General features: G+C 41.7%; 1 protein-coding gene across 2 annotated transcripts; it reads left to right on the forward strand.

Moving 5' to 3' along the window:
- Positions 1-7350: 7350 nt before the first annotated feature.
- Positions 7351-27407, forward strand: Pecr (peroxisomal trans-2-enoyl-CoA reductase). Of its 2 annotated transcripts, XM_048344803.1 has the most exons (8): positions 7351-7560; positions 11836-11969; positions 13793-13958; positions 18008-18089; positions 19016-19112; positions 21622-21732; positions 24905-25016; positions 27206-27404. In XM_048344803.1, exons 1-8 carry the CDS (start codon positions 7437-7439, stop codon positions 27289-27291), a joined length of 912 nt encoding a protein of 303 aa, XP_048200760.1. In that variant the 5' UTR covers positions 7351-7436; the 3' UTR covers positions 27292-27404. The 2 variants fall into 2 exon arrangements, with proteins under 2 accessions (XP_048200760.1, XP_048200761.1); XM_048344804.1 differs by lacking the exon at positions 24905-25016 and having other exon boundaries at positions 27206-27407.
- Positions 27408-27848: the final 441 nt, after the last annotated feature.

Consider the following 27848-nt stretch of genomic DNA (forward strand, 5'->3'; position numbering starts at 1 on the left):
TACTAAATGTAATTCACTATGTCAACAGTGCCAAAGACAATAACCATATGATCATCTCAATAGAGTCAGAAAAAGCCTTTGACAAAATACAACTTTCATTCATGCCAGAAAGCTTAGGAGATGCTAGAAATAGAAGGAACATTCCTTTAAATCATAAAGATTATATATGACAGACCAACAGCAAACGTCATACTGAAGGGGGAAAAACTAAAAGCATTTCCTCTAAAATCAAGAACAAGGCAAGGATGTCCATTCACTCCACTCCTCTTCAATATAGTCTTGGAATTCTTAGCCAGAGCAATAAAGCAAGAAAAGGACATAAAAAGGATTCACATGGGGAAAGAAGTCAAACTAGGAAGTGGTATGGTGGCTCAAAGTGGTAGAGTTCTAGCCTTGAGCAAAAGAGCTCAGGGACAGCACTCAGGCCCTGAGTTCAAGCTCTATGAATTACAAAAAATAAAATAAAATTATTCTTATTTGTAGACAGCATGATCTTATACCTAAAGGACCCAAAACACTCCATCCCCAAGCTTCTAGAGCTGATCCAACACTTTGGCAAAGTAACAGGATACAAAATTAACCCCCCAAATCAGTAACCTTTCTGGAGGCCAACAATGTACAAGCAGAAAGGGAAATAGCCTCAAATAATAAACAAAATATGTAGGAATAAACCTAACCAAATATGTAAAAGATCTTTATAGTGAAAATTACAAAATCTGAAGAAGGAAACCAAAGCGTACACCAGGAAATGGAAAGACCTTCCATGTTCATAGAAAGGTAGAATCAATATTGTGAAAATGACCATACTGCAAAAAAGAATATACAAATTTAACACAATATCCATCAAAATCTCAATGATGTTCTTTACTAAGATAGACAAAACAATCCAAAAATTTATATGGAACAACAAAAGACCTAGAATAGCCAAAGCAATTCTAGACAAAAAAAGTAATACATGTGGCATCACAATACCAGACCTCAAGCTTTACTACAGAGCTATAATAACAAAAACAGCTTGGTATTGGCACAAAAATAGAGCTGAAGATCAACGGAATGGATTAGAAGACCCAGAAATAAAACAGTTATCTGATATTTGATAAGGAAGCCAACAGCATACAGTGTGTGTGTGGGGGGGGGGGCGGATAGCCTCCTCAACAGCTGGTGTTGGGAAAAGTGGGTATTTATATGCAGAAAACTAAAAGTGGATCCCTGTTTGTCATAATGGACTAATATCAATTCAAAGTGGATCAAAGACCTCAACTTTGAAAATACTGCATGAGAGAGTAGTAGAAACTTTAGAGCTTATAGGTATAGGCAGGAACTTCTTGGAAAGAATCCCAAGGGCACAACATATGGGAGAGAGACTTGACAAGTGGGATTAAGGGCATGGTTACTAAACTACAAAGACAGCCAACGGACTGGGAGAAGATCTTTACCAGCAACACATTAGGCAAAGGCTTAATATCCAACATATACAAGGAGCTCAAGAAACTAACCCCTCACAGACCTAATAAACAAGTCACTAAATGGGCAAGGGAGAGACTTCTCAGAAGAAGAGATAAGAATGGCAAATAAACACACGAGGAAATGCCCATCATTGCTGGCCATAAAGGAAATGCAAATCAAAACAACTCTGAGATTCCAGCTCACCCCAGTTAGATCGGCCAACATTGTGAAAATCGAACAACAACAAATGTTGGCAGGGATAAGGAGAAAAAGAACCTTATTGCACTGTTGCTGGGAATGCAAACTAGTACAACCATTCTGGACAGCAGTCTGAAGATTCCTCAAAAAACTAAACGTAGACCTTCCTTATAACCCAGCCATACCACTCCTGGGCGTCTATCCTGAACATCATGGGCCAGGATATGGTAAAGACACCTGCACATCCATGTTCATTGCTGCATTCACAATAGCCAAGATATGAAAACAGCCAGATGCCCCACAATAAATGAGTGGATTGAAAAACTACACATAATGGAATTTTACAGAGCCATTAGAATAAAACAATGTAATTCACAGGGAAGTGCACAGAACTAGAACAAATCATGTTAAGTGAAGTAAGCCAACTCTGAGAGACAAACAGCTCAGGTTCTCTCTGATATGCAGAAATTGGACCTAAAATACACTGGGCTATGACAAATTATACAGGATTCTAGATACTCACACAGTGAAAACAAAATGAGGATAGTCTTAGGAAAGAAACACAAAAGTGCAATGCCTAAGTGCCTCTTCATATTTATATAAAATAACATACATATTGAAAGTAAATCCAAGATATGGGAACAAGAGATCTCTTTTTTCCTTCCTTCCTTCCTTCTTTCTTTTCTTTTAGCCTTCGATGATTCTATCTTCTTTACCTTATATATGGTGTATTCAAGTGTGCATCGACAGAAGAGTTGGGGGGAGGGTAAAGAACTAGAGGGGAAAAGGGGGGAAAAGTGCAGCAGTGGAGCTCACTGGACACTGAGAAATGTGAACCATACAACTTGTGGGTGGAGCCAGGGTGGAAGAACTAGAAGAGAGTGAGGGAACAGAAGACACTATACAAAAGAAAATGTACTCATTACCCGACTCATGTAACTGTAATCCCTCTTCACATCACCTCTGTAATAACAATAAAGTAGATTAATAAGAAAGAAAGAATATGGTGGGCTGGGAATATGGCCTAGTGGCAAGAGTGCTTGCCTCGTATACATGAGGCCCTGGGTTCGATTCCTTAGCACCACATATGCAGAAAATGGCCAGAAGTGGCGCTGTGGCTCAAGTGGCAGAGTGCTAGCCTTGAGCAAAAAAGAAGCCAGGGACAAGTGCTCAGGCCCTGAGTTCACCACCTAGGACTGGCCAAAAAAAAAGAAAGAATATGAAGTTCAAAGTAAATCTAAAAATATTAACTTCCTAATCTCTTGGGATGTGTGTGTGCGCACGTGTGTGTGTGTGTGTGTGTGTGTGTGTGTGTGTGTGTGTGTGTATGCCCACATGCATAAGCCAGTACTGGGACTTGAACTCAGGGACTGGAAACTGGTCCTTAGCTTTCTTGCTCATGGCTGATGCTCTACTACTTATGCCACAGCTCTACTTCTGGATTTTAGCTGAATTACTGGAGATAATAGCCTCATGGGCTTTCCTGCCTGGGCTGGCTTTGAACTGAGATCCTTAGATCTCATCCTTCTGAATAGCCATTGATTCCTGGCTAATCTTGCTCTTTAATTAAAAGTAAAATAATATTTAACTTGCAGGAATACAATATGTTGGTCTAAAAAAATAGAGGAGATGAAAATAAATTATTAGCCCCAAAGATATTCCAGTAAAAAGTACATGCCCTGAGTATGAAGACCTTGCTCAATATATGGCCCCTGTGCTCATTGCCCAGCTGCTTCTCCATTCCCTCTCTAGGAAAGCCCTTTGTACTCCTGACCTTCTTAAAATGGAGCTTTGTGAACAATAACTGTTCCCATCTGCTTTGATTTCCTAGCTTTCCAAATAAATCAATCTTCCTTCCTTCCTTCCTTCCTCTTTGTTGTTGCCAGTACTGGGATTTGAACTCTGGGCCTGGGCGCTATCCCTTATCTTTTTCATTCAAGGCTGGTACTGTACCACTTGGTCCACAGCTCTACATCTAACTTTTTGCTGGTTAATAGGAGGTAAGAGCCTCTTAAACTTTCATTCATGGGCTGGTTTTGAACTGCAATCCTCAGATCTCAGATCTTATGAATAGGTGAGATTTACAGGCATGAGCTATGAGTGCTGGCTCCAAATAAATCTTTTTCTTGCTCCAACAACTTTTTGTTGAGTCACTGGCCTTCAAGAGTGGCTAGTAAACAATCTTGGTTTGGTTCTAAGGCTAAGGCTGGTTCAGCAGCATCTGATTGTATATAAAGGAATACTTCCTTGGCAGCAAAGACAGTTGGGTATGAGGACTTTGAGCATCTCTGCATTGGAAGAGCTAAAAGACCTATCTTTAGCCTGGCATGCCTGTAGCTCATGCCTGTAGTTCTAGCTATTGAAGAGGCTGAGCTCTGAGTATCATAGTTCAAAGCCATCCTGGGCAGGAAAGCCCATGAAATTATTATCTCCAATCACTAAGAAAGCTTGAAGTATAAGTAATTATTCAGGAAAAAATAAAAAATGATAAAAAAAAACCTTAAGGATTAAAAAAAAAGAAGAAGAAAGCTGGAAGTAGAGCTGTAGCTCAAGTGGTAGAATGCTAGACTTCAGCACTAAAGCTCAGGAACAGTGCCCAAGCCCTGAGTTGAAGAACCAGGACTGGCATACACACACACACACACACACACACACACACACACACACACACACACACACACCTTGACCTTCACCATCTGTTTGGCTATTGTCCTAGCTCTTGTGGCACATATTATCTCTCAGTCCTCCACTCCCACTATCCCTATATGTTAGAATATATACTTAGAAGACAGTGAAAGCTAACTGCATTTTGTTGACTACACAGAATCCTACAGCATTGCGTGGCAGACTGCAGTGCTCATAAGTACTGGCTGAATATTATGAATTGATTAGGAATCTTATTCATGGGATGTGGCTCAGGAATGGTTATGTTTCCAGGCAGGAGCAGAATGAGATGCCTCATTGGCATTCTATTCTGTGAATTTGCATGTTTAAGAAGCCCCAAAGCCCCTGTCAGTCTGAGCCAGCAGCTGTTATGCAGAGGGGAGCAAATGAAGCTTCCAGGCAGATGGGGTGGAGGAGGGGTGGAGAGATGGGTGAGCAGCAAGAGCAACTCACAAGCGGAAGGGAGGCATTGCTAATGGGCCATGATAGAACAGGAGGTGTGGAAGGCTCATGGTTACAGCATGTCTTTTCCTCCAGGACAAAGGGGGCTGTGATGCAGAGCACAGAGAAGAGCAGCGTCTGATTCAGCCAAAAGAGTGGTCAGTACAGCATGGAGTGAGGGCCCAGGGAAGAAATGCCTCAAACAGGGATCAGAATTAATACCTGAAAACAAAGTGCTTCCAAACAGGAGAATTAGTGTACATCCAGGCTTTGGTGTGTGTGTGGCTTTAGATGTTTACAACCCCATGGTCAAAGGTACAAGCAGAGAGCCAAAGCCTCCTTGTTTGAAACAAACTATCTCTTGAAGAGACTTCACCTCTGAATCACACAGCCTACCTGTATTGGGCTAGCATTCAGTCCCCAGTCACTTTTCACTGGAAAAGTTCAGAATCCTTCTCTCAGTTCACTTAGTGGTCATATGGCTGTGGTTGTAACCAGGCCTCTCTTGACCCACCTTGGCACATCTCAATTGAATACAATAAATGATACCTTCAATCAAGTCATCTTTGAAAGAATTTAAAATGCTTCTATAACCAGGAAAAAAACTACGGACTTTTCTAGATCAAAGTACATCTTCAAATTGGAGTCAACATTTCTTTTTCTGTTTAAAAATAATATAATTGGGAGCTGGGAGTTTAGCTGAGTGGTGGAGTGCTTGCCTAGAATGTACAAACTTCTGGGTTTGATCCTCAGTACCACAAAGCACAAAAACAACAAAACCATTTTGCCATTAGTATCAAAATGCTAGCGATTTTATTTTTTTCTGCAACAATGCATTGAATTTTCTTATTTACGATTTTTTAAAAAAATGGTTATGAGTTAGGCACTGGTGGCTCATACCTGTAATCCTACCTATTCAGGAGATTGAGATCTGAGGACAGTGGTTCAAAGCCAGCCTGGTCAGGGAATTCTGTGAGACTCTTATCTCCAACTAACCACCAGAAAACCAGAAGTGGAAATGTTGCTCAAAGTGGTAGAGCACTAGCCTTGAGCAAAATGCACAGGGACAGAGCTCAGGCCCTGAGTTTATGCTCCATGATCCTTTCCCCCCCCCCCCCCCAAAAAAAAAAGTGGTTATGATGGTGGGTTTGTTTTTTTTTCAAATTTGGTTCTAACTATATACAGACTAAATTAGCAGGGTTAGCAGTTTCTCACCCCGCTATCTAGTCAATGGAAACACCAGAGCTTTTTTCCTTCCTCTAATGACTGTTGACTGGAATTTGTCAGCAACCAGGATAGAATGGGAGGGTTCATAAAGGAAGGTTGGAGAAGTGGGAGTGTCTTGGGAGAACAGAGAATCTGTGGGAGGGTAGGAAATGATGTCTGATTCACTCTCAGTAGCTCCACTTCCAATTCACTTTGTGGAGCCAACCAAAAAAAGGAAGAAGATGACCTCTAAAAAAAAAAAAGCACACAACTTTTGCATTATTTTAATACCTGTCAGGGAGAAATATAGCCCTCTAGCAACATAGTTAGAAACAGCATTCCACTTGGATTAAGCCCATAGCACCTGGCACTTTCCACAGATATTCCCTGACACAGTCCCCAGATCTGCCAAGTTTGTAAGGCCAAAGTGGCAGAATCTGAATTAGTGAACCCTGTTAACTGAGTGCCAAGTCATTGATGGGAAATTTCCCCCATTCTCTCCCTAGGTTCGACTTTTTTTTTTTTTTTTTTTTTTTTGCATAAAGAAAGAACTAGAAGACAGATCTCAGACATAAAACCCACAGAGGGGTCGTGCTGGAAGCACGGCATCCTCCAGTGAAGGGTCGTCGGTTTGACTGGTTATGTATGACCAGCTGAAACGCAGCAGATCTCAAATCCGGCAAAGGTTGCTCCTTTCCTCCATTCCTGGGTGGGGCTCGGGAGATGCGGGTGGGAGAAGGCCCGAGGGCATTTGTGTAAAATTAAAATGCTTATTACCTATGTGACCACCTGCAACCATAGCCCCCTTCTCGCCTTCCACCTTGCTCCGGGCTTCCTCCCTGGGGATGCAGAGATCTGGAAACTGGGTTTCTGCCCCCGTCTTTCCCCAGCCAAGCCCCGCTCCTGTCCCCCTTCCCGGCACACAGCAGCTGGAGCCCCAGCAGCTGACGTCTGGTGCGGGCACGCGCAGCAAGAGCCTCCTTCCTCTTTCCAGACACACTGGAGATTTAATTTTAATTAACCATGATTGCTATGGCCCCCAAGGGATGGCTTTCCCAAACGGAGCACATTCTATCTATCTATCTATCTATCTATCTATCTATCTATCTATCTATCTATCTATCTATCTATCTATCTGAATCTATCTGATCTCCCCTCCCCTTTTCCCCATGGCATCGAAATTTGAGAATATATTTAAAAAGCAAACGAGGTGTCTCACCCACTCGTGCCCGCGGACCCACGCCGGCGGAGGATGCGGACGGCAGCGGGAGGCGGTCGCGCCGAGCCGCCCAGCCTAGGGAGGATGCGGAGCTGGACCGCGAGGGGGCGGGGCCAAGGGGCGGGGCCCGGCGTGACGGGAGCGGGTCACGTGTGCCTTCAGCCACACCCACACGCTGGAGTCCCTGGCAGCCTCAGGAGACTCCAGTGAAGGACGCTGGCCCTGCACTGGGCAAGCTCACTCAGACGCTCCGAGGGCAGCGATGGGCTCTTGGGTAAAAGGCAACAGCTGCTTGGCGGCTGGGCTGCTGCAGAACAAAGTGGCCATCGTCACCGGCGGGGCCACGGGCATCGGGAAAGCCATCTCCAAGGAGCTCCTGCACTTGGGTAGGTTGGGCCTGGGCACCCAGAGCCAGGGTCTGTAGAGGCCTAGGTAGGAAAAAAAAAAATTCAGTTCTGGAGCCAGGGGACGCTAGTAGGGCCCGGACAGGGCTGTGTGCAAAGCTGGAGGGGGCTATAGAGGTGACTGAAATGACTGCTCGAGAAAGGGAGAGTTCTTCCTGACAAATCATGGCCTAAAGCCAATGATACTATGCCCGAGGTAGGTAATAAACTGGCCTGTGAAAATGTGCCGTGGAATTGTCTTTATATTTTAAGCTAATCCATCCTAAATGTTGCCCAATTCTCCAAATTAGGAGACTGTCCTCTCACATTTCTTGTCATAACTGCAGCAGGAAATATAATAGGTATCTTACTTGAGATAAGGAAGAACCTTATGCATACAAACACAAGGAAAGAAGCCACAAAGGAGGAAATAATTAATTTTTTTAAACGTGTGTGTGTGTGTGTATGTGTGTGTGTGTGTGTGTGTGTGTGTGCGCGCGCGCGCGCAGATACTGAGGCTTGAACCTAGGAACTGCGGGCTATACCTTAGCATTTTCACTCAAGGCTGGTGTTTACTACTTGAACCATAGCTCTACTTCTGGCTTTCCTGCCCAGGTTGGCTTCAAACTGCCATCTTCAGATCTCAGCCTCCTGAGTAGCTAGGATTACAGGCATAAGCCACCAGCACTCGGCTTCATTCCTAATTTTTAATGTTCAGTGCATTTTTCAATGAGTTTTAAAATGTGAAGTTTAAAGACACATGTAGAATATTGAAAGCATTTAGAAAGCCAAGTGTGATGGTGCATACTTGTAGTCCCCAAACTTTGGAGGTGTAGCAGGAGAATTCTGAGTTTCTCAACCACTCTGGAGTACACATAGTAAACACAAAAGGGGCGGGGAGGAGGAAGAGTTCTTAGCTTAGCACTAGCCCAGGAGGCTCTTACCTCCAATTAAGAAGCCAGAGGTTGAGCTGTGGCTCAAGTGGTAGAAGTGCTACCCTTGAATTAGAAAGCTCAAAAATTTGGTGATCCGTCATTTTTATATTGTTTTGTCCTTATTTAACAGGGATCTTCCTTCCTGGCTCTTTTGTTGTCTCTTGCTCCCATTTTATGGTTAGGCAGCTCTTCTGTTCAAGGCTAGCACCCTACCACTTTGAACCACAACTCCACTTCCAGTTTTCTGGTGGTTAATTGGAGATCAGAGTCTCACAGACTTTTATGCGTTTTTATGCCTCCTGAGTAGTAATGTGAGCCATCAGCGCCTGGCTTTAAAAAAAAATTATATATTATTCTTTGAGTAGTTGTACAATGGAGTTCAACCAAAACAGTTTATTTCTCTCGCTCGCTCTCTTTGTCTGAGACTGGGACTTAAGCTCTTAATCTGACACTTGTACTCTTTGGTGGATATTTTACCACCTTAAGCCATGCCTCTAACCACCACTACTACTACAACTATCACTTCTGAGTAATAGTCCATTATCTAGATATATTAGAGTTTTTTATTCATTTGATGATGGATACTTGGCTTGTTTCCATGCTTTAACAAGGAGTATAAACTTGAAAATTTTAAACAGTTACTATGTGACCCAGTAATTTCACTCATGGTATCTAGTCAAGAGAAAAACATTTGTCCACACAAAGATTTATATTTACTGTCACCTCATGGTGGTAACAACCCAAGTGTTAATCAGCAGAAATGTATAAAGAAAAAAAGGCATATATGTATAGAGGCATACTTACTTAGCAATAAGAAGGAGTTTTAAATGCAGTATGGTGAGTAGCTAAGCACAGAAAACCATGTATTATGTTGTATGATTTTTGTGAAATATTTAGAAATGGTAAAAGCAAAATCAGTAGCCATAGATAGATAAGTGTTTGCCTGGGGATGGATTGGATTTCAAATGAATTTTAAAAAGGAATGGGCGGGGTGGGGGGTGGACAGTGATTAAAACCTTCAGACAGAGAATTGTTGCATCATTGTGCATTTCTGTTACAAATCATTAGATTGTACACTTAAAGTATGTGAATTTCATGATGTGTAAAGTATACCACAATAAGGCTTTTTGTATCAAAATGTAATGTAAACTAAAATATAGTTGACTCTTGCTTTTTTGTGCAGTCTGGCAACCTGCATCTATAACTGGGGTATTTGCATGTAATGTGATTTCCAGTAGAACTGAATTTAAACCTGCCCTGTTGTTTGCTCCTTGTGTTGTATCTTCTCATTTACTCTTGTTTGCTTCCTTCATGTGGATTACTCGGTTATGACTTTCCAATTCATCTCTTTTGTTGACTTGGTACCTTAGTGCTTCACAGTGATGGCTTATCTGCCACTATTTTACCATTTCATCTAGAAGGTAAGAATGCCTTAGCAGTTTACAAGTGGTCCCAGCTTTACATGTACTGAGGTGCCATAGAAAAGAGCAAGCTGAGGGCTGGGAATATGGCCTAATGGTAGAGTACTTGCCTTGCATACTTGGAGCTCTGGGTTCAATTCCTTAGTACTACATTATAAAAAAAAGCCAGAAGTGGCGCTGTGGCTCAAGTGATAGAGTGCTAGCCTTGAGCAAAAAAAGAAGCAAGGGATAGTGCTCAGGCCCTGAGTTCAAGCCCCAGGACTGGCAAACAAACAAACCAACAAAAACAAAAAAGGAAAAAGGAAAAGTGCAAGCTGAGACCATGGAAAGCACATGGAATGATCAAATTGTCAAACATTCCCTAATCTTAAAGTCTTTAGTTAAGGCATCATAAATTCATTTTCTCTCGATTATGGATATATAAGGAAGTGTAAAACAAATAGTAGAACTAGACCAAGATAGTTTTACCGGGGAGATGTTAGGTGAGAGGCACCAAGTTTCAGTAAAATAGGAGGATTAAGTTCTAATAATTTATCGCAGACTGTAATAACAGTGTGTTGTAGATTTCAAAATCACTAAAAAGTTTGGATCTTAAATGTTCTTACCACAAAGAAATGCCTCTCTCTCTCTCTCTCTCTCTCTCTGTGTGTCTGTCTGTCTGTCTCTGAGGCAATTAGCTTGGAGATAGGTTGATACTCTGAAGGAGTACTTTTTTTAATTAATTAAATTTTGTTGACAAGGTGTTGTGCAAAAGGGGTACAGTTACATAATAAGGCAGTGAGTACATTTCTTGTGATATCTTACACCCTCGTTTTTCTTTCCCTTCCCTAGATCAGGTAGGCATATATACTATACCCAGTGTACCAAAATCATATACAGTAACCATGTAGCATATGCCAAAGGAAATTCACCTAGAACTTTATTCTTTTTTATTTTAATTTTTTAATTTTTTTTGGCCAGTCCTGGGGCTTGGACTCAGGGCCTGAGCACTGTCCCTGGCTTCTTCCCGCTCAAGGCTAGCACTCTGCCACTTGAGCCACAGTGCCGCTTCTGGCCGTTTTCTGTATATGTGGTGCTGGGGAATCGAACCTAGGGCCTCGTGTATCCGAGGCAGGCACTCTTGCCACTAGGCTATATCCCCAGCCCCTCACCTAGAACTTTAAATATAACATCAACAATAGAATCCTCCTGTGTCCTTCTCTTGGAGTTGTTTTTGCTTATTGAAGGAGTGCTTTTAAATTAAGTGTTGATCTGTTCAGCCTTTAGTCTATGGCTAACCCTGCCCCACTACTGAGGCTATGTATGCCCTTTACCCAGGGAAAGTCTTTTTTTTTTTTTTCTGGTTGGCACACTAACTATTCGTAGCTCTGTGTGAATGCAGGGTTTGGGGTGATTGTTCCCTCAGTCTATTCATGTACTCCCAGGTACTGATCAGAACTTGGGTGAAAATGCAAGGGGACTCTGCTGATCTCTTTCATCTCTCTGTACCCTCTGGAACCAGCCCCCAGGGTCTTGCTGGACTTTCACATTGTTCTCTTCCATCCAGGGAAACTTCAGGGCTGCAGTTTTGAAGCTCTCTCCAGAAAATAAGCTGGCTTGGACATAGGGCTCATGTTGTGTGTGTTTCCACTTTCTCAGAAACGACTGTTTGTTTCCAGTCCAATGTTACTGGATGTCCCATATGCTTTGGCGGGCACTGCTGCTTGTGCACCATTCAGTGTTTTTGTTGTTTCAGGACACAAGGTCCACTCAGTTCCTTTTACTCCATCTTGTCCAGAAACACAAGTACCAATTCATCTTTATTGTTTTCCTTTCTTTTTCAGGAACACACCATTTTTTTTCTATCTTATTGTTAAAATCTGAGAGGCTCATGAAAGCTTATTCACTTGTTATCTGCCCCCCGCCCCCCTTTCTCTTCCTAGGGTGTAATGTGGTCATCGCCTCTCGGAAGATTGACAGATTAAACTCAGCTGCAGATGAACTGAGGTCCACTCTGCCTCCCAATAGCCAGGCTCAGGTCTCTCCCATACAGTGCAACATCCGGAAAGAAGAGGAGGTAATACAACTGTATCTGTATCATTTATTTCTCTTTTTAAAAAGTTGAATTTGTTGTTTCCTAAACCTGGTTGTGCTTCAGGTTCTCCTATGAGAAGTTTCTTGTGCTGATGATTTACTGAGCTGGTGATCTCAGGAGAAAGGAGAGGAAGGGAAGCAAGACAAAGACTAAGAAATGACATGGTCTTTTGTCCATTAAAGCATTTCTTTCTTTTTACTGTTATTATTAAAGAGCTAACAAAGAGGTATAAATTCCATAAGTCAGGTTATGAATACAATGCTTCTTGGTCAACGTCACCCTTTCCTTTGTTCTCCCCCATTTCCCCCTTCTGGTTCCTCCTCACAAGTCACATAGTTCATCTTTTACATAATGTACATTGAATACAATGCATTTGCTCACCCTTCCCCCCCCCCATTCCTGGGTCCCTCTTTTGCTTTCCCCCACCATAAAAAAACAACAACATGTTTCCACTTCCCATTATTCATTTTTTTTCTTTATATCTTTATTGTAAAGGTGACAGGGTTTACAATTACATAAGTAAGATAATGAGTACATTTCTTTTTAAACACTGTTACCCCACCATATTTTCTGCTGCTTAGCCCTCCCTTCTCCCCTCCCCAAAGTTGTATAGTTCAACAGTGCAGCAGTGAACATGGATAACAAGTCTCTTGACCTTATCCTGACTGGTAATGCCTTGGGTAGATGCCAAGGAGTAGTATGACTGGGTCATAGTATGGTTCTATGTTTAGTTTTTTTGAAGAATCTCCAAACGGTTCAAGGCATTTCTTTTTTTTTTTTTTTTTTTTTTTTGGCCAGTCCTGGGCCTTGGACTCAGGGCCTGGGCACTGTCCCTGGCTTCCTTTTGCTCAAGGCTAGCACTCTGCCACTTGAGCCACAGCGCCACTTCTGGCCCTTTTCTGTATATATGGTGCTGGGGAATTGAACCCAGGGCCTCAGAGGCAAGCTCTCTTGCCACTAGGCCATATCCCCAGCCCCCTCAAGGCATTTCTTAATGTTAATTTTGCCCCAATTTCACCACTGTATTTTTTTTTTTTTTTTGGCCAGTCCTGGGCCTTGGACTCAGGGCCTGAGCACTGTCCCTGGCTTCCTTTTGCTCAAGGCTAGCACTCTGCCACTTGAGCCACAGTGCCACTTCTGGCCGTTTTCTGTATATGTGGTGCTGGGGAATTGAACCCAGGGCCTCATGTATACGAGGCAAGCTCTCTTGCCACTAGGCCATATCCCCAGCCCTCACCACTGTATTTTGAGGTTGGTGTTTATAAATGAGTACAACAGATCTACAAAACTTAGTGGTGAGTCAGGCCCTTGAAGAATCTTGTCATCAGAACTGAAATTTTACTTTTATATATGAGTATTTAATATTGGGGAATTACTCATGTTGTCTGAATTTAGGCTAATTCATTGTGACTACATGTTCATTGGCTATGCCTTTCAGTTCCTGTTTCATTTCTAGGATAAGTGACTGGTCCAAGTAGCAAGCTAGGTTATTAAACTTTGAACTTTTTCTTTTTTCATTTTTGCCCTGGTGCTGATGTTTGAACTCAGGTCCTAAGCACTGTCCCTGAGTTTTTGTGCTCAAGACTAGCATTCTATTACTTGAGCTACAGCTCCACTTCTGGCGTTTTGATGATGACTTGGAGATTCATTGAGACTGAGTTTCTTGCCTGGACTGGCTTCTAACCTCAGTCCTCAGATCTCAGCCTCCTGAGTAGCTAGGATTAGGGGTCTGGGCCAGCTGTCCCCAGCTTAAACTTTAGACTTTTAATAACCTTACTTTAAATTTTAATTTTTTTTCTTGTCAGGTGGATAATTTGATGAAATCAACTTTAGCTATTTATGGTAAGATCAATTTCTTGGTAAACAATGGAGGAGGTCAGTTCCTGTCTCCTACTGAGCATGTCAGTTCAAAGGGGTGGAATGCTGTAATTGAAACCAACCTGACTGGCACCTTCTACATGTGTAAAGCAGGTACGTGCCATGAAAGCTGCAAAAACCAACTTGTCTCATTGATCTCTATGAGGTCATAGAGAATGCTGAAAAAGAAACAACTGGGGACTTAGGAGCCTCATGTCATTCATATTTAACCCCATTCTTTTTTTGTGTGTGTGTGTCAGTCATGGGGCTTGAACTCTAGGCATGGGCGCTGTCCCTGAGCTCTTCAACTCAAGGCTAACGCTCTACCACTTGAGCCAACAGTGCCACTACCCCATTCACTTTTATCCACTATTCTATCGAAAAATCATACATTGTATTTGGTTTTTATTTTAATGTCTCTTTAATTTCACCTGATTTAAAAAATATATTTTCTTTTTTAATTCTCTCTCTGTGTGTGTGTGTGTGTGTGTGTGTGTGTGTGTGTGTGTGTGTGTGTGTGTACCCATACCAGGGCATGAACTCTGAGCCTCACAATCTCACTTGGCCGTTCACCCAAAGCTAGCATTCTTCCTCTCTATGGTCAATGGGAGATAGGCATCTCTCAGGTTTGTTTGCTTGAGCTAGTTTTGTACCTTGATCCTTAGATTTCAAACTCTTGAGTAGATAGAATTATAGGTGTGAATCAGCAGCACCTGGCCTTCTCTTTTTAATTCATTAAAATATTTAATAACATTGACTTAGCGAGTGTATCAAATTGTGTATCTTTTTACTTTGTAGTGATTCGATTCATTGTAAAGGTTTCTAGATAGAACTGAACAAAGATGGTATATATACTTCTTACCTCATCACATCTGGAGTCCTGAGTTAAGTTTCTTCTTTTAACTGATGTTGATCCTAACTGAATTTAATGTGTTATTTAAGATGATGACCACCAAGCTTTCCATTCTCAAAATATGGTTTTTACTAGTCTGTAGGGGGCTGGGAAGGTGGCTTAGTGGTAGAGTGCTTGCCTAGCATGCATCAAGCCCTGGGTTTGATTCCTTAGTACCACATATACAGAAAAAGCCGAAAGTGGCGCTGGGGCGCAAAGTGGTAGAGTGCTAGCCTTGAGCAAAAGAAGCTCATGGGCAGTGACTAGGCCCTGAGTTCAAGCCCCAAGACTGGCCAAAAAAAAACCCACAAAAACTTAATCTGTGGGGTACTCCTGTTTTCCTGTATTCTTCTACTTCATGGGTTTATAATTTTTTGTTGTTAGTTTTTACTTTGGCAGTACTGGGATTTGAGCTCAGGGCCTTGTGCTTGCTACAGAAATGCGGTACCACTTAACCATACCTGCAACCTAGCATTCTAGTGTAAAAATGAGTTTTGCTTTTTTCCCTCCCCTTCCCTAACTCTACCTCTGAAGCATTTGCTATTAGTGAATGGAATTTCTTTTTTTTCGGTGTTTCTAAGTCACCATTATTTTCTTTTTGATGCTTGAATTGTGGTTATGAGTGTTTGCTGCTTCTGCTCGACTTCTATATTTTTTCCACATAACTCTTCTGTTTCTCCAAGGAGCTCTCCTTCCAATATTAGTGAAGGGTTTTTAGAAACCCAGCTATGAATATACCAAATGTGCTTACTGCTACTGGGTTATCATTGTATTTTTTGCATTGTCAGTGAACTGAGCTTGGAAGGAAATACGTATCTCAATTTTAAGTATACTTAAAACAAACAAAAATGACAAATGACACATTGGGAAGCTCTGTACTATGTAAAATGGTTCAAAAACTAGAGAAAGAAAAAACAATAACCCTACAGGAAAATTGAGATGGCTGCCAACATGAGAACTGGGCATTTTATTACAGTAAAAGAAAATTGAGAAAAAGAAAAAAGGGACATTTGATCCATTTAATTGGTGGGATTTGTCCTTAAATTTGGACATTAGAAAAATTGACTTACAGCAGGTGCTAGTGGCTACTTAGCTACTTAAGAGGCTGAGATCTGAGGATCTTGATTCATAGCTAGTTTGGCCAGACAAATCCAAGAGATGCTTATCTCCAGTTAACCAGCAAAAAGCTGGAAGTGTTGAGGCATGTCAAGTGATGTAGAACACCAGCCTTGAGTGGAAAAAGACAAGCAAGACTAAGAGGTCCTCAGTTTTAGCACCAATACTGGCACACAAAAAAACTGGTATTGTAGTCTTCTCCAATCACTTTCTTTTACAATTGCTATGATTTCTTCTCACATTGGTAACTGCTAGCTTGGAGAATTTTTCTCAAACTTGTAGCTTTATCTAAAAATATGAGTATTCATTTATTTGTCTGTTAATTATGTGCCTGTACTGGGGCTTGATTCTGGCCCTGGCTGCTGGCCCTGGCTTTTTCACTTCATACTGGCACTCTACCACTTGAGCCACAGTTCCACTTCTGGGCAGTTGGTGGTTAATTGGTGATGAGAGTTTCATGGACTTTCCTATCTGGGCTTGCTTCAACCCTGATTTTCAGATTTCAGCCTTCTGAATAGGTAGGATTATAGGTGAGAGCCACAGCATCCTGCAAGACTTATGATTTATCAAATTATTCTGAGTATCTTGGAATACACTATATTGTCTAAACATAACCACTGTATCCTTTTGAGTCAAAGGTATAATTAACTTGTGAAATGTACCATCATTCTGTGTATTTCTAATAATGATACTTAAAAATGATACTTATAATTTTAAGATGCCACAACTGTATAGAGACTCTAAATTCACTAATAGGAAGATGATGTAAAAAATGGTCTTAGATTTAAAAATAATATATTTATTTATGTCTTTTCCAGAATTTACCTTCTTTTTTTCCTTTTATTTTTATTAATTTATAGGGAACCATTAAGTAATGGTCAGGTATTCTTATATTTTTCTATAATGTTCAATAGAACTAGCTATCAAATTTTCTCTGACCTTCCAATTCTAAAGATTCATATTTCACTGGGTGTTGGTGGCTCATGCCTGTAATCCTAGCTACGCAGGAGGCTGAGATCTGAGGATTGCAGTTCGAAGCAGCCTGAGCAGGAAAGTCTATGAGATTCTTATCTCCAATTAATCACCAGAAAACCAGAAGTAGGCCTGTGACTCAAAGTGTTAGAGCACTAGCTTTGAGCAAAAGACCTTAAGGACAGTGCATAGGTACTGAGTTCAAGCCCCATGACTGACCAAAAATAAAATATTTCTATTGAAGAATGTCTGGAGTACATTTCTATCATAATCTTGTTTTTAACGAATAGAGTAAGTGGGCCTAGCTATCAAATGGGGATTCACAAGGAGTGAATCATTTTGGAATGGGATTAACAAAAGATGTGTAAGATTTATATTCTGAAAACTTTAAAACATCATGGAGAGAAATTAAAGATTTAAGCAATATATAGGTATTGTGCTTGTGGATGAAAAGCATCAGTATTGTTAAGATGATAGCTCTTCCCAAATTGATTTACAGAATCAATACCATTCCTGTCAACTTGTGCAGAAATTAACAAGCTGATCCTAAAATACCTGTGGAAATGCAAAATACCCAAACCAATTTTGGGGCTTGTACCACTTGGTTTCAGTGCTACTTCTTGCTTTTAAGACAGTATGGTATTGGGCATAAGAACAGATGTGTAGATCATCATCATTGATCATTAAGGAAGTCCGAATCATAGCCCCAACAAGATACAGCACACTCAAGTCGACTTGCTAAAATAAAAAAATAAGGTGAGAGTTGGATACCAGTGACTATGCCTATATATAGTCCTAGCTATTCAGTAGACCGAGATGAAGATGCAGAGGATTACAGTTTGGAGCCAGCTTCAGCGGAAACATTCAGGACTCTGTCGCCAAAATAGCCACCAAAATGCATGGCTCAAGTTGTCAAGCTAAGCAAATCCACTTTCTGAGTAGTCAAGCTAAACAGGTCCAAGGCTCTGAATTCAATCCCAATATTGGGGGGGGGGGAGGGAATTTAAGTGTAAAAGTGTTCTAATGTGTAAACTGTGCCACAGTCAGGCTTTTTATAAAAAAAAAATAAAGGTCACATAAGTTAAAATGTAACGTATGTCAGATAGAGATTGTGTTGAAGCAGGATGTCAGAGAAGAGTAAAGACACTATTTAATATTATTGTCATTTGTCTGTGTTCTGCAGCTTACAAATTCTGGATGAAAGAGCATGGAGGATCTATTGTGAATATCGTTGTCCTTCTTAAAAATGGATTTCCAAGGGCTACGTAAGTGTTTTATACTTTCATTCTTCCTGTCTTTGGATTTTATTCTCCGAATGGGGGAGAAACAGGTAGGGAAAATTCCTTAAGTCAGTATGATTCTCAGGGAACATACAGTTAGTGGGGAGTGGAGCAGGAGAACAATCAGATGCAATAGAAGATGTTGTTCCTCCAAGAAAGGAATTTGCAAGCATGCATGTTGGGAGCAGGAAGCCATCAACATTCTGTCACCGAATCCCAAAAGTTAACTTGAAAGTTAACTTGGTTAGCACAGGAGGCGAAAGGAAGGCAAATGGACAAAATGCTCCATGGAGATGCACAGATATTTGAAATGCTATGACCCTTTGGGGAATTATGCCTGGGCTGGATTTGAACCTTGATCCTCAGATCTCAGCCTCCTGAGTAGCTAGTATTACAGGTGTGAGTCTTCAGTGTCTGGATTATCTGTGGATCTTCTAGTGTGCACTGTGACCCTAGAACTAACTGTGTGTGGGACATTATTTATGCAATAGGAGGCTTGTTTGTTTTTTTGTTTTTGTTTTTGTTGCCAGTCCTGGAGCTTGAACTCAGAGCCTGAGCACTGTCCCTGGCTTCTTTTTGCTCAAGGCTAGCACTCTGCCACTTGAGCCACAGCGCCACTTCTGGCCTTTTCTATATATGTGGTGCTAGGGAATTGAACCCAGAGCTTCATGTATATGAGGCAAGTACTCTTGCAACTAGGCCATATTTCTAGCCCAAGGAGGCTTGTTTGATAGCTGAGATTTCTCTTTAATATTGAAGGACCAGTTATTTCCCTATTGTGGACAGAGACTCAACAAAACAAAGCTCTTAAGAAGAATATTTTTTTTGTAGAGCTGGGCCCTTGTCAACTTAGCTAATGAGAAGACTGTTCAGCAGAAGCTAATTACCATGTTTCTGTTTTGTCTTTTAAGGCATACTGGAGCTGCTAGAGCTGGTGTTTACAACCTCACCAAGTCCTTAGCTGTGGAGTGGGCTAGCAGTGGAGTAAGGATCAACTGTGTTGCCCCTGTAGGTAAATGTTCTAATACGAAATCTGTGGACAAATTAGTGTCCTTCTGGGCTGGGAATATGGCCTAGTGGCAAGAGTGCTTGCCTCGTATATATGAAGCCCTCAGCACCACATATATAGAAAAGGCCAGAAGTGGTGCTGTGGCTCAAGTTGGCAGGATGCTATGCTAGCCTTGAGGGGAAAAAAAAAAAAAAGCCAGGGACAGTGCTCAGGCCCTGAGTTCAAGCTCCAGGACTGGCAAAAAAAAAACAAAAAAAAAAAAAAACAAAAAGCATATGTGCTGTTAATCTTATCATTAGCCACATGATAGGTAGTATATATTAACATGTAAAAACTATGGAAGATTGATTTTAAAAATAACTAAAATCAGATTAGCCAGGAGCTTAGTATATATTAACATGTAAAAACTATGGAAGGTTGATTTTAAAAATAACTAGAATCAGATTAGCCAGGAGCTGATGGCCCAGGCCTGTAACCCCAGCTATTTGGGAGGCTGAGATTGGAGGACTGAAGTTCAAAGCCAGCTCAGGTCAGAAAGCCTGTGAAGACTCTTATCTCCAAGAAACTACTCAAAAAACCTGGAAGTGGCAATGTGGCTCAAGTGGTAGAGCACTAGCCTTGAGCAAAAAGAAGCTCAGGGATAGCAACCAGGCCCAGAGTTCAAGCCCCAGGATTAGCAAAAACAAAACAACAAAAACAAGTTTTTGTGAAATAAGCTACAGCTTATTATATAATTATATAATCCTGCACCCATCAGTTCAAATCCTACCTTGTTTGTCATGTTGTCTGATTGTTGCTAAGGAGATGATAATCTCTCCATCTGAAGCTCAATCATACTTACAGATATTATCCACAGATCTGTCATATGAAAGTTATAGATATTTGTATCCCGGTATCTAGGTGAGAACATGAACTAACTTGTTGGTATTAGTAGAGAAAGATATGAAAATTATGGGATCCTGGCTAGCAACTTTTTAATCTCTTTAATCTTCCATGTGTGGTATTACCTGGCCTGAGTTTCAGCCTTTCTTAATGTGAATAGCTTCACATTTTTGGGTTTAATGCCTGCATTTTCCCCCTCCTCCTCCTTCTACTCTTCCTTCCCCTCTTCTTCTTCCTTTTTCTTCCTCTTCCTGCTCCTCCTCCTCCTCCTTCTTCCTTTTCTTTTTTTAAGATTTTGTCCTCTTCATATAAAATGATGCAAAATGTGTAATTGGAATAATTAATACTGACAGACTTTCTCCTTGGACTGACTCTTCTCTCCTCCTCTCTTTAATTAGAAGTAATATGAAACTGCTTTATCCTATGTCATATAGTTTTATGGTAATTTTTCTGGCCATATTAGTTCATGAAAGCTAGTGATAGATAAATGAAAGAATTTTTTTTTTTTTTTTGCCAGTCCTGGGGCTTGGACTCAGGGCCTGAGCACTGTCCCTGGCTTCTTTTTGCTCAAGGCTAGCACTCTGCCACTTGAGCCACAGCGCGACTTCTGGCCATTTTCTGTATATGTGGTGCTGGGGAATCGAACCCAGGCCCTCATGTATATGAGGCAGGCACTCTTGCCACTAGGCCATATCCCCAGCCCAAATGAAAGAATTTTAAACAACTAAAATTTAAAGATTTATTTACTTTGAATTTAAAGTTTGTGTTTTTTTTTGTTTGTTTCTTGTACCTGTCCTGGGGCTTGAACTCTGGCCTGGGTGCTTTCCCTGAGCCTTTATGCTCAATGCTAGCACTCTACCAATTGAGCTACCACTCTACTTCTAGCTTTTCTGATGGTTAAGTGGAGATAGGAGTCTCATGGACTTTCCTGCTCAGGCTGGCTTCTAACTTTGATCCTCGGATATCAGCTTCCTGTGTAGCTAGAATTATAAGGGGTGAGCCACAGGTACCTGGCCAAAGGTTTCATTTTTATTTCACTCTAGATAAAAAAGCAGGCTGGGGGTGTGGCTCAAGTGGTAGAAATCCTGCCTGGCTTGCACAACGCCTTGCCCCAGGATTGCCAATAACAAGAACCACAAAACACCCTACAGGAAAAGCCAACAAACCTACACAGCTCTTAAGTGTCATATAGGCATTGCTCAGTTTTCCCTTGTAACGTTAGGGTGTGTAGTGGAAGATAAAGTAGATTTTTCTCACTGATCCACTTACGTAAGTATGATTTTCAGAAAACAAGTCTTATGAAAAATCTAGGTCTTGGCTGGCTCTTGAGGAAGAGATCAGTAGATGAGAATTCAGATGATACAGGTGTGGATGGTAGTTGACTTCGACTTTGAGAAAAATTGATATTAGAAATGTTAAACCACTTAATTTTTTATATTGGCTGGATGACCTTGACCTTTTATCTCAGTGTTTTCCTTGCTGCTTTTTTTTTTTTTTTTGCAGTATTAGGCATCAAAACCAAGTTCTCAAGCATGCTAAGCAATCACTCTACCATTGAGCTACAACTTCAGCCCCTCCTGCCTTCTTTCTACCTACTTTATCTTCTTGCTTTATTTTCCAATCTAGGGTGTAATTTATTCTGAAACTGCTATCAACAACTATGGTGAATTGGGACAAAGCATGTTTGCAAGAGCCTTTCAGAGCATCCCAGCTAAACGAATTGGAATTCCCGAGGAGGTAATACACATTTCTTTCATTGATTAGAATGACTTCTTTTTGTACACTGGAAACATATCATTTGATGCCCTTTTAATATGGTCTGATTGGCTGGTAGAGATTATTTCTCCTGGTGCCATCAACCATTTCCCCTGAGCTTCGGGATTCTGGGGAATATCCTCATGTGCTTTGACTGCTAAGAGCCGACTACTTGGGAGTCAGCGCAGTATGACTTATGACATCAGACTTTAGTTGTTTCATGTGGCTTTTCAGCTACATTATTTTGTTACATTAGTTCGAACAGTACCCCAAGCTAGACTGATGATTTTTTTTTTTGTCTCTTGTGGGGCTTGAACTCAAGGCTTGGGTGCTGTTCCTGAGCTATTTTGCTCAAGCCTAGTACTCTACCACTTTGAGCCATAAAGCCACTTCTAGTTAATTGGAGGTAAGAGTCTCACACATTTTCCTGCTCAGCTGTCTTCAAACTTTGATCCTCAGATCTCAGCCTCCTGAATAGCTAGGGTTACCAATGTGAGCCTCCAGTGCCTAGCTCAGATGCATGATGTTGAGTCTACAAGATTGTACATGAGATTTCAGTAAAGGAACTTGATTGAAGTATGGAGAAATCAGTATCTTTCTCAAATGTCAACAATCTTAATCTTTCCAAATCGGGAACCAGGGGCTGGGAATATGGCCTAGCACCGCATATATACAAAAGGCCAGAAGAGGCGCTGTGGCTCAAGTGGCAGAGTGCTAGCCTTGAGCAAAAAGAAGCCAGGGACAGTGCTCAGGCTCTGAGTTCAAGCCCCAGGTCTGGCACCAAAAAAAAAAAAAAAAAAAAAAGGAAAGCCAAATGGGGAACCAGTGGCTTATAACTGTAACTCCAGCTACTCAGGAGACTGAGATCTAAGGATAGCAATTAAGAGCCAGCCTGGGCAGGAAAGTCCATGAGACTCTTATCTCCAAGTAAACACCAAAAGGAAGAAGTTGGGCTGTAACTCAAGAGGTAGAGTACCAGCCAAAAAGATCAGGGATAGTGCCTAGGCCCTGAGTTCAAGCCCCAGGACTTCTTTTTCTACCCCCACCCCATACTTTCAAAAGCATAATTTCCATAAGAATAATAAAAACTTAAAATACCTAGAAGTAAACTTAGCTCTAATTTAAAAAAATCTTTTACTGAAGAACAACAAAATGCCAGAGTAGAAACATGTCATATTAGTGTCAAGCTTCCTTAAATTGATCTATAAATTTAATACAGTTTTAACACATAGATTCTAAAATTTTAGAAAAATATTTATGAGGCTGGGTGCTAGTGGCTCAGCCTGTAATCCTAGCTACACAAGAGGCTGAGTTCTGAGGATCATGGTTTGAAGCCAGCCCAGGCAGAAAGCCCATGAGACTCTTAACTTCAATTACCCAGTAAAAAGCTGGAAGTAGAGCTGTGGCTCAAGTAGTAGAGCTCCATCCAAGAGACACTGCTCTGGCCCTGAGACTCAGCCCTAGTACTAATACCCACCCCCACCCCCACACACATTGAAAAATATTTTTTAAAAAGGTAACAGGAGTATTTGCCCTTCTAGATGTCAAAACTTACAGCTATATTTGTGAACAATGTCTGGTGCTGATATTGGGGTAGATTATTAGTAAAAGTGAATGATTTCATGAGTCAGGACTGTGTCTATGTGAAAGTTTAAATAAATATTGAGGAGGCATTTCAGATCTGTGGGGAAAAGATAAGCCATTCAGCAAAGACTCTAAAATAATTGCCTATTTATTTGGAAATAAATTAGGTCCTCTGCCTTGCCTATAAAGTTAAAAATAAAACTCTTAGGAGAAAAATGTGCTTCTGTGTTCTGTAACTAGCTCTAATATGTTTGCTATATGTTTTTTCTAGAAATTCATTCTGCATACCTAAAATAGTGACATTTACTGATTTTTTTTTGTCTTTTCTTATTTGGTACTGGGGTTTGAACCTAGGATGGTGCACTTGCTAGGCAAGCACTGTGCCACTGAGCTATATCCCAGCCCCACATTTACTGATTACTTTACAATACTGGGATGCTGTTCTGTGCTCTTTCACTTATTACTATTATTACTATCATTATTACATAATGGCTTTTGACAGGTCCTGTTTTGATACTCAGCTTCTATTCATGTTTCTGTGATTGCAGAAATCTTAAAGAGAGCAGCAAGAGGAGGTCAGTTTCTAGATGCAAAATCTCAGAACAATAGTACATTAAATTTGGGGGGAAATATTGTTAGATCAAATATTATCTGCCCTTCTAAAAGAGGTGTTGGGAGTATTTATTCTGAAGAGGAAGAATAGATCTAAAATGGTTTTAAGGAAGTAGCATAACATTTTATTTGGAGTAGGAGCCTTTTTGTTCATATGAATTATGTTATTTATACCATATTAGAAATTTATTTAGTTAGTTAGTGCCAGTCCTGGAGCTTGAACTCAGGGCCTGGGTGCTGTCCCTGATTTTTTGTGTTCAAAGCTAGCGTTCTACCATTTGAGCCACAGCTCCACTTCTGGCTTTTTAGTGGTTACTTGGAGATAAAAGTCTCATGAAGAGGCTGGGAATGTGGCTTAGTGGTAGAGTGCTTGCCTAGCATGCATGACACCCTGAGTTCCATTCCTCTGTACCACATAAACAGAAAAAGCCAGAGTGGTGGGCTGTAGCTCAAATGATAGAGTGCTAGCCTTGAGCAAAAAGAGGCTCAGGGACAGTGCTCAGCCCTGAGTTCAAACCCCAGAACTGGGGGGGAAAAAAAAAGTCTTATGGACATTTCTTCCCTGGTTGGCTTTGAACCATGATCTAATGATCTCAGATTCCTGAGTAGCTAAGGATTATAGGTATGGGCCACTGGCATTCAGCTTTTCATAACAGAAATTTAAGAAGAAAGAAGGCAGAAGCAGAAGAAAGGAGGAGGAGGAAGAGGAGGAGTCTGCTTATTTGGGGGTCTTGAATTGTCACTCATGGCTGGTTACTTTTCTGATCACAGCAGTGCGCAAACAGAAGCGGAAAGCTATGTGCATCCTGTCGGCTGAGGGCCCTGGTAGAGGAGTAGACAAGGACTCCCACCACAGTCCTGTGGTTTGAGATGGGTTTGTGCGGGAGTGTGAAGCACTAGAAATGGAGAGGAGCCTTGGCTTTCATGCATGCGTTTGCGTGTGTGCTTCTCTTTCCAGGTCTCTCCCCTGGTATGCTTCCTGCTGTCCCCCGCCGCCTCCTTTATCACTGGACAGCTGGTGGATGTGGACGGAGGCCAGTCTCTCTACACTCATTGGACTGAAATTCCAGGTGCGCAGCGAAGGGATGAACAGTCGCTAGCTGTGTGCCTTCTTATGTGCCAGAACTCAGGGCCCTGCCTTCTTACTCAGTTTACTTGCTCACAGCAGGAACTCTATCCACCATTTGTACCATGCCATGCCTCTAGTCCAGCATTTGGCTGGTTAATGGGCAATAGAGCCTTACAGAGGTTTCTTCCCCAGCTGGCTTTGAACTATAATCCTTCCCCAGTCGCTAGGATTATAGGCATGAACCACCAACCACCTAGCTCTGCATGCCTTTTCATGTTCAAGTTGTCAAATTTTCTTGAGTGGGTACTTAGGAGGCAGAGATCCTGTTGAAAGGGGTGACATTGATCAAGATGTACTGTATTGCTGGGAATATGGCCTAGTGGCAAGAGCGCTTGCCTCCTACACATGAAGCTCTCCGTTCGATTCCCCAGCACCACATATATGGAAAACGGCCAGAAGGGGCGCTGTGGCTCAGGTGGCAGAGTGCTAGCCTTGAGCGGGAAGAAGCCAGGGACAGTGCTCAGGCCCTGAGTCCAAGGCCCAGGACTGGCCAAAAAAAAAAAAAAAAAAGATGTACTGTATTCATAAACTGCTTTGGTAAATGGCAACTCCTTCAAACAGTGACTTAAAGATAATAATAGAAAAGATATTTTCCCTTAAAGAATATCAAAATGTGCAGAATGCATATATTCATGATATGATTTTTAAAAGCTCCAAGTCACAGATAATATCTAAATACATGTACTACAGAAACTTAGCTTTATATATTTAAAGTTTGTGTGTGGATAAGTTGTTGGAATTTGAACCTTGAAATATCTCTGGATGAGGACTGATGGAAAAGCGGCAACAGGTTATCATAATATATTAAAGATTCAATTATTCTCCCTTTCTCCAATAAGTGGCCTCCATGTCTGAATAGAAGAGTCAGACACGCTAGGTGTGTATGGCACTACTTTGCCATCTCTGGGGGATATGCGCTAAGTGACATGTTTAGAAATTTTCGTGTTCAACCCTTTTTCTTTTTTATGTACTGGGGTGTGTTAAACAAGTACTCTATGGCCGAGCCATACCTCCAGTTGGTGTTGTTGTTTAGAGAGTCTTTTGCTTCCCGCTTGGTCACACACTGGGACTACAAACCCCCTGTTTTAGGCTTCCTGTCATTGCTAGAATGATAGCTACCTGCCACCCCATCCAGCTTCCCTCTGTTGACATGGAGTCTCGAGGAATTTTCTTACTGGGCTGGCCTCAAACCACAATCCTCCCATTAGTAGTCTCCTAAGTAACTAGGATTACAGGCCTGAGCTATGTATGGTTTACCATCTGCCATGTTCATTTTTTTTCCCCCATCCTGGGGGCTTGGGTCTCAGGGCCTGAGCACTGTCCCTGGCTTCTTTTTGCTCAAGGTTAGCACTCTACCACTTGAGCCACAGCACCACTTCTAGCTTTTTCTGTTTATGTGGTGCTGAGGAATCGAACCCAGGGCTTCATGCATGCAAGGTGAGCACTCTACCACTAAGCCACATCTCCAGCCCCAATCATTTTTAATGTCTAGAAACAATACTTCTTTGAGGTCAGCTCAATAAAGCTATCATGTGTATATATCATGGTTAGACCAGAGATCATGGGGTTAGGTCTATAAAAACCAGATAATCCAATATCCTAATGCCAAAAATAGTTAACCAAGCCAGGTACTGGTGGCTCATCTTACAATCCAAGCTTCTCAGGAGGCTGAGATCTGAAAATTACAGTTAAAAGCCAGACCTGGCAGAAAAGTCTGTGAGACTTTTCTCTCCAATTAACCACCAAACAGTCTGAAGTGGAACTGTGGCTCAAGTGGTGGGGCACCAGCCGTGACTACAAAGTGCTCAGGAACAGCAGTAGATAACTGGAGTTCAGACCCCAGGCCAGCGCACGCACGTGTACACACACCCAAGTGTTAAGGAGATGCATTACTTAGCATGCGCAGTTGTGTCAGGCTCTTGTGGTTGCCTTCAACGCAAAGCAAGGCTGAGACTCAGGAACAATAACCTCTCCAAATGTGGAAACACGTTGCCCAAGCCTCTGTCATTTATCCTGAGAACACCTTTTTCCTTGCCTGGGTGAAGCCAGTGACTGGAGGGTGGGTGGGTGGGCGTGGGTACCAGGTAGAGAACGGAGGTCTTGGTGACAGCTTCTCTCCTTCCTTGACAGATCACGACAAGTGGCCGGAAGGCCTTGGAGACCTTTCCACGGTCAAGATGTTGAAGAAATCTTTTAAGCAGAGAGCCAAGCTCTAGGTGAAGGCCCGGGGCCTTTTGTTCCCAAGGGCCTTGACACCTTGTGAACACAAGTATGTGCCTTAAGACTCTGGTGAAGAACATCACTTCTCTCATGTGCTCATTTATACCTCTGGCCAACATTGTACCTGAAGTAAACGCACTTGAATGTTCTCACAGGGGCCTTCGGACCTGTGATTAATTTTTTTCTTTTTTTAGGAAATTGAGATTGACCTACTTTAATACCTCCTTATAAGGGAAGGACTTAGAAATGAAAAAAAAAAAAAGAAACAATGTTAAATATGTGTAAAGTATCCGAGAAGCCACAAATTGAAGGATCGCATCTTGGAGTTTTTATTAGAGCCTTAGCAGTCTGCAGGCAGCCAGTTGTTACAAAGGCCTGCAGCCCACACATACCCTTAACACTGTCAGGAAACAGACCAGAGAGGGAAGAAAGAACAAAAACCAATACGGACGAACCAATCCAGCTCCAATGGAGAGCTGACTTGGGATGTCATGGTGATAGGGAGACCCCTGTCTCTTGGGATTCAGGAACACCCATCACCTGGGGAATGGGA

This window comes from Perognathus longimembris, chromosome 4 (assembly GCF_023159225.1).
Source record: "Perognathus longimembris pacificus isolate PPM17 chromosome 4, ASM2315922v1, whole genome shotgun sequence".
NCBI classification, from domain to species: domain Eukaryota; kingdom Metazoa; phylum Chordata; class Mammalia; order Rodentia; family Heteromyidae; genus Perognathus; species Perognathus longimembris.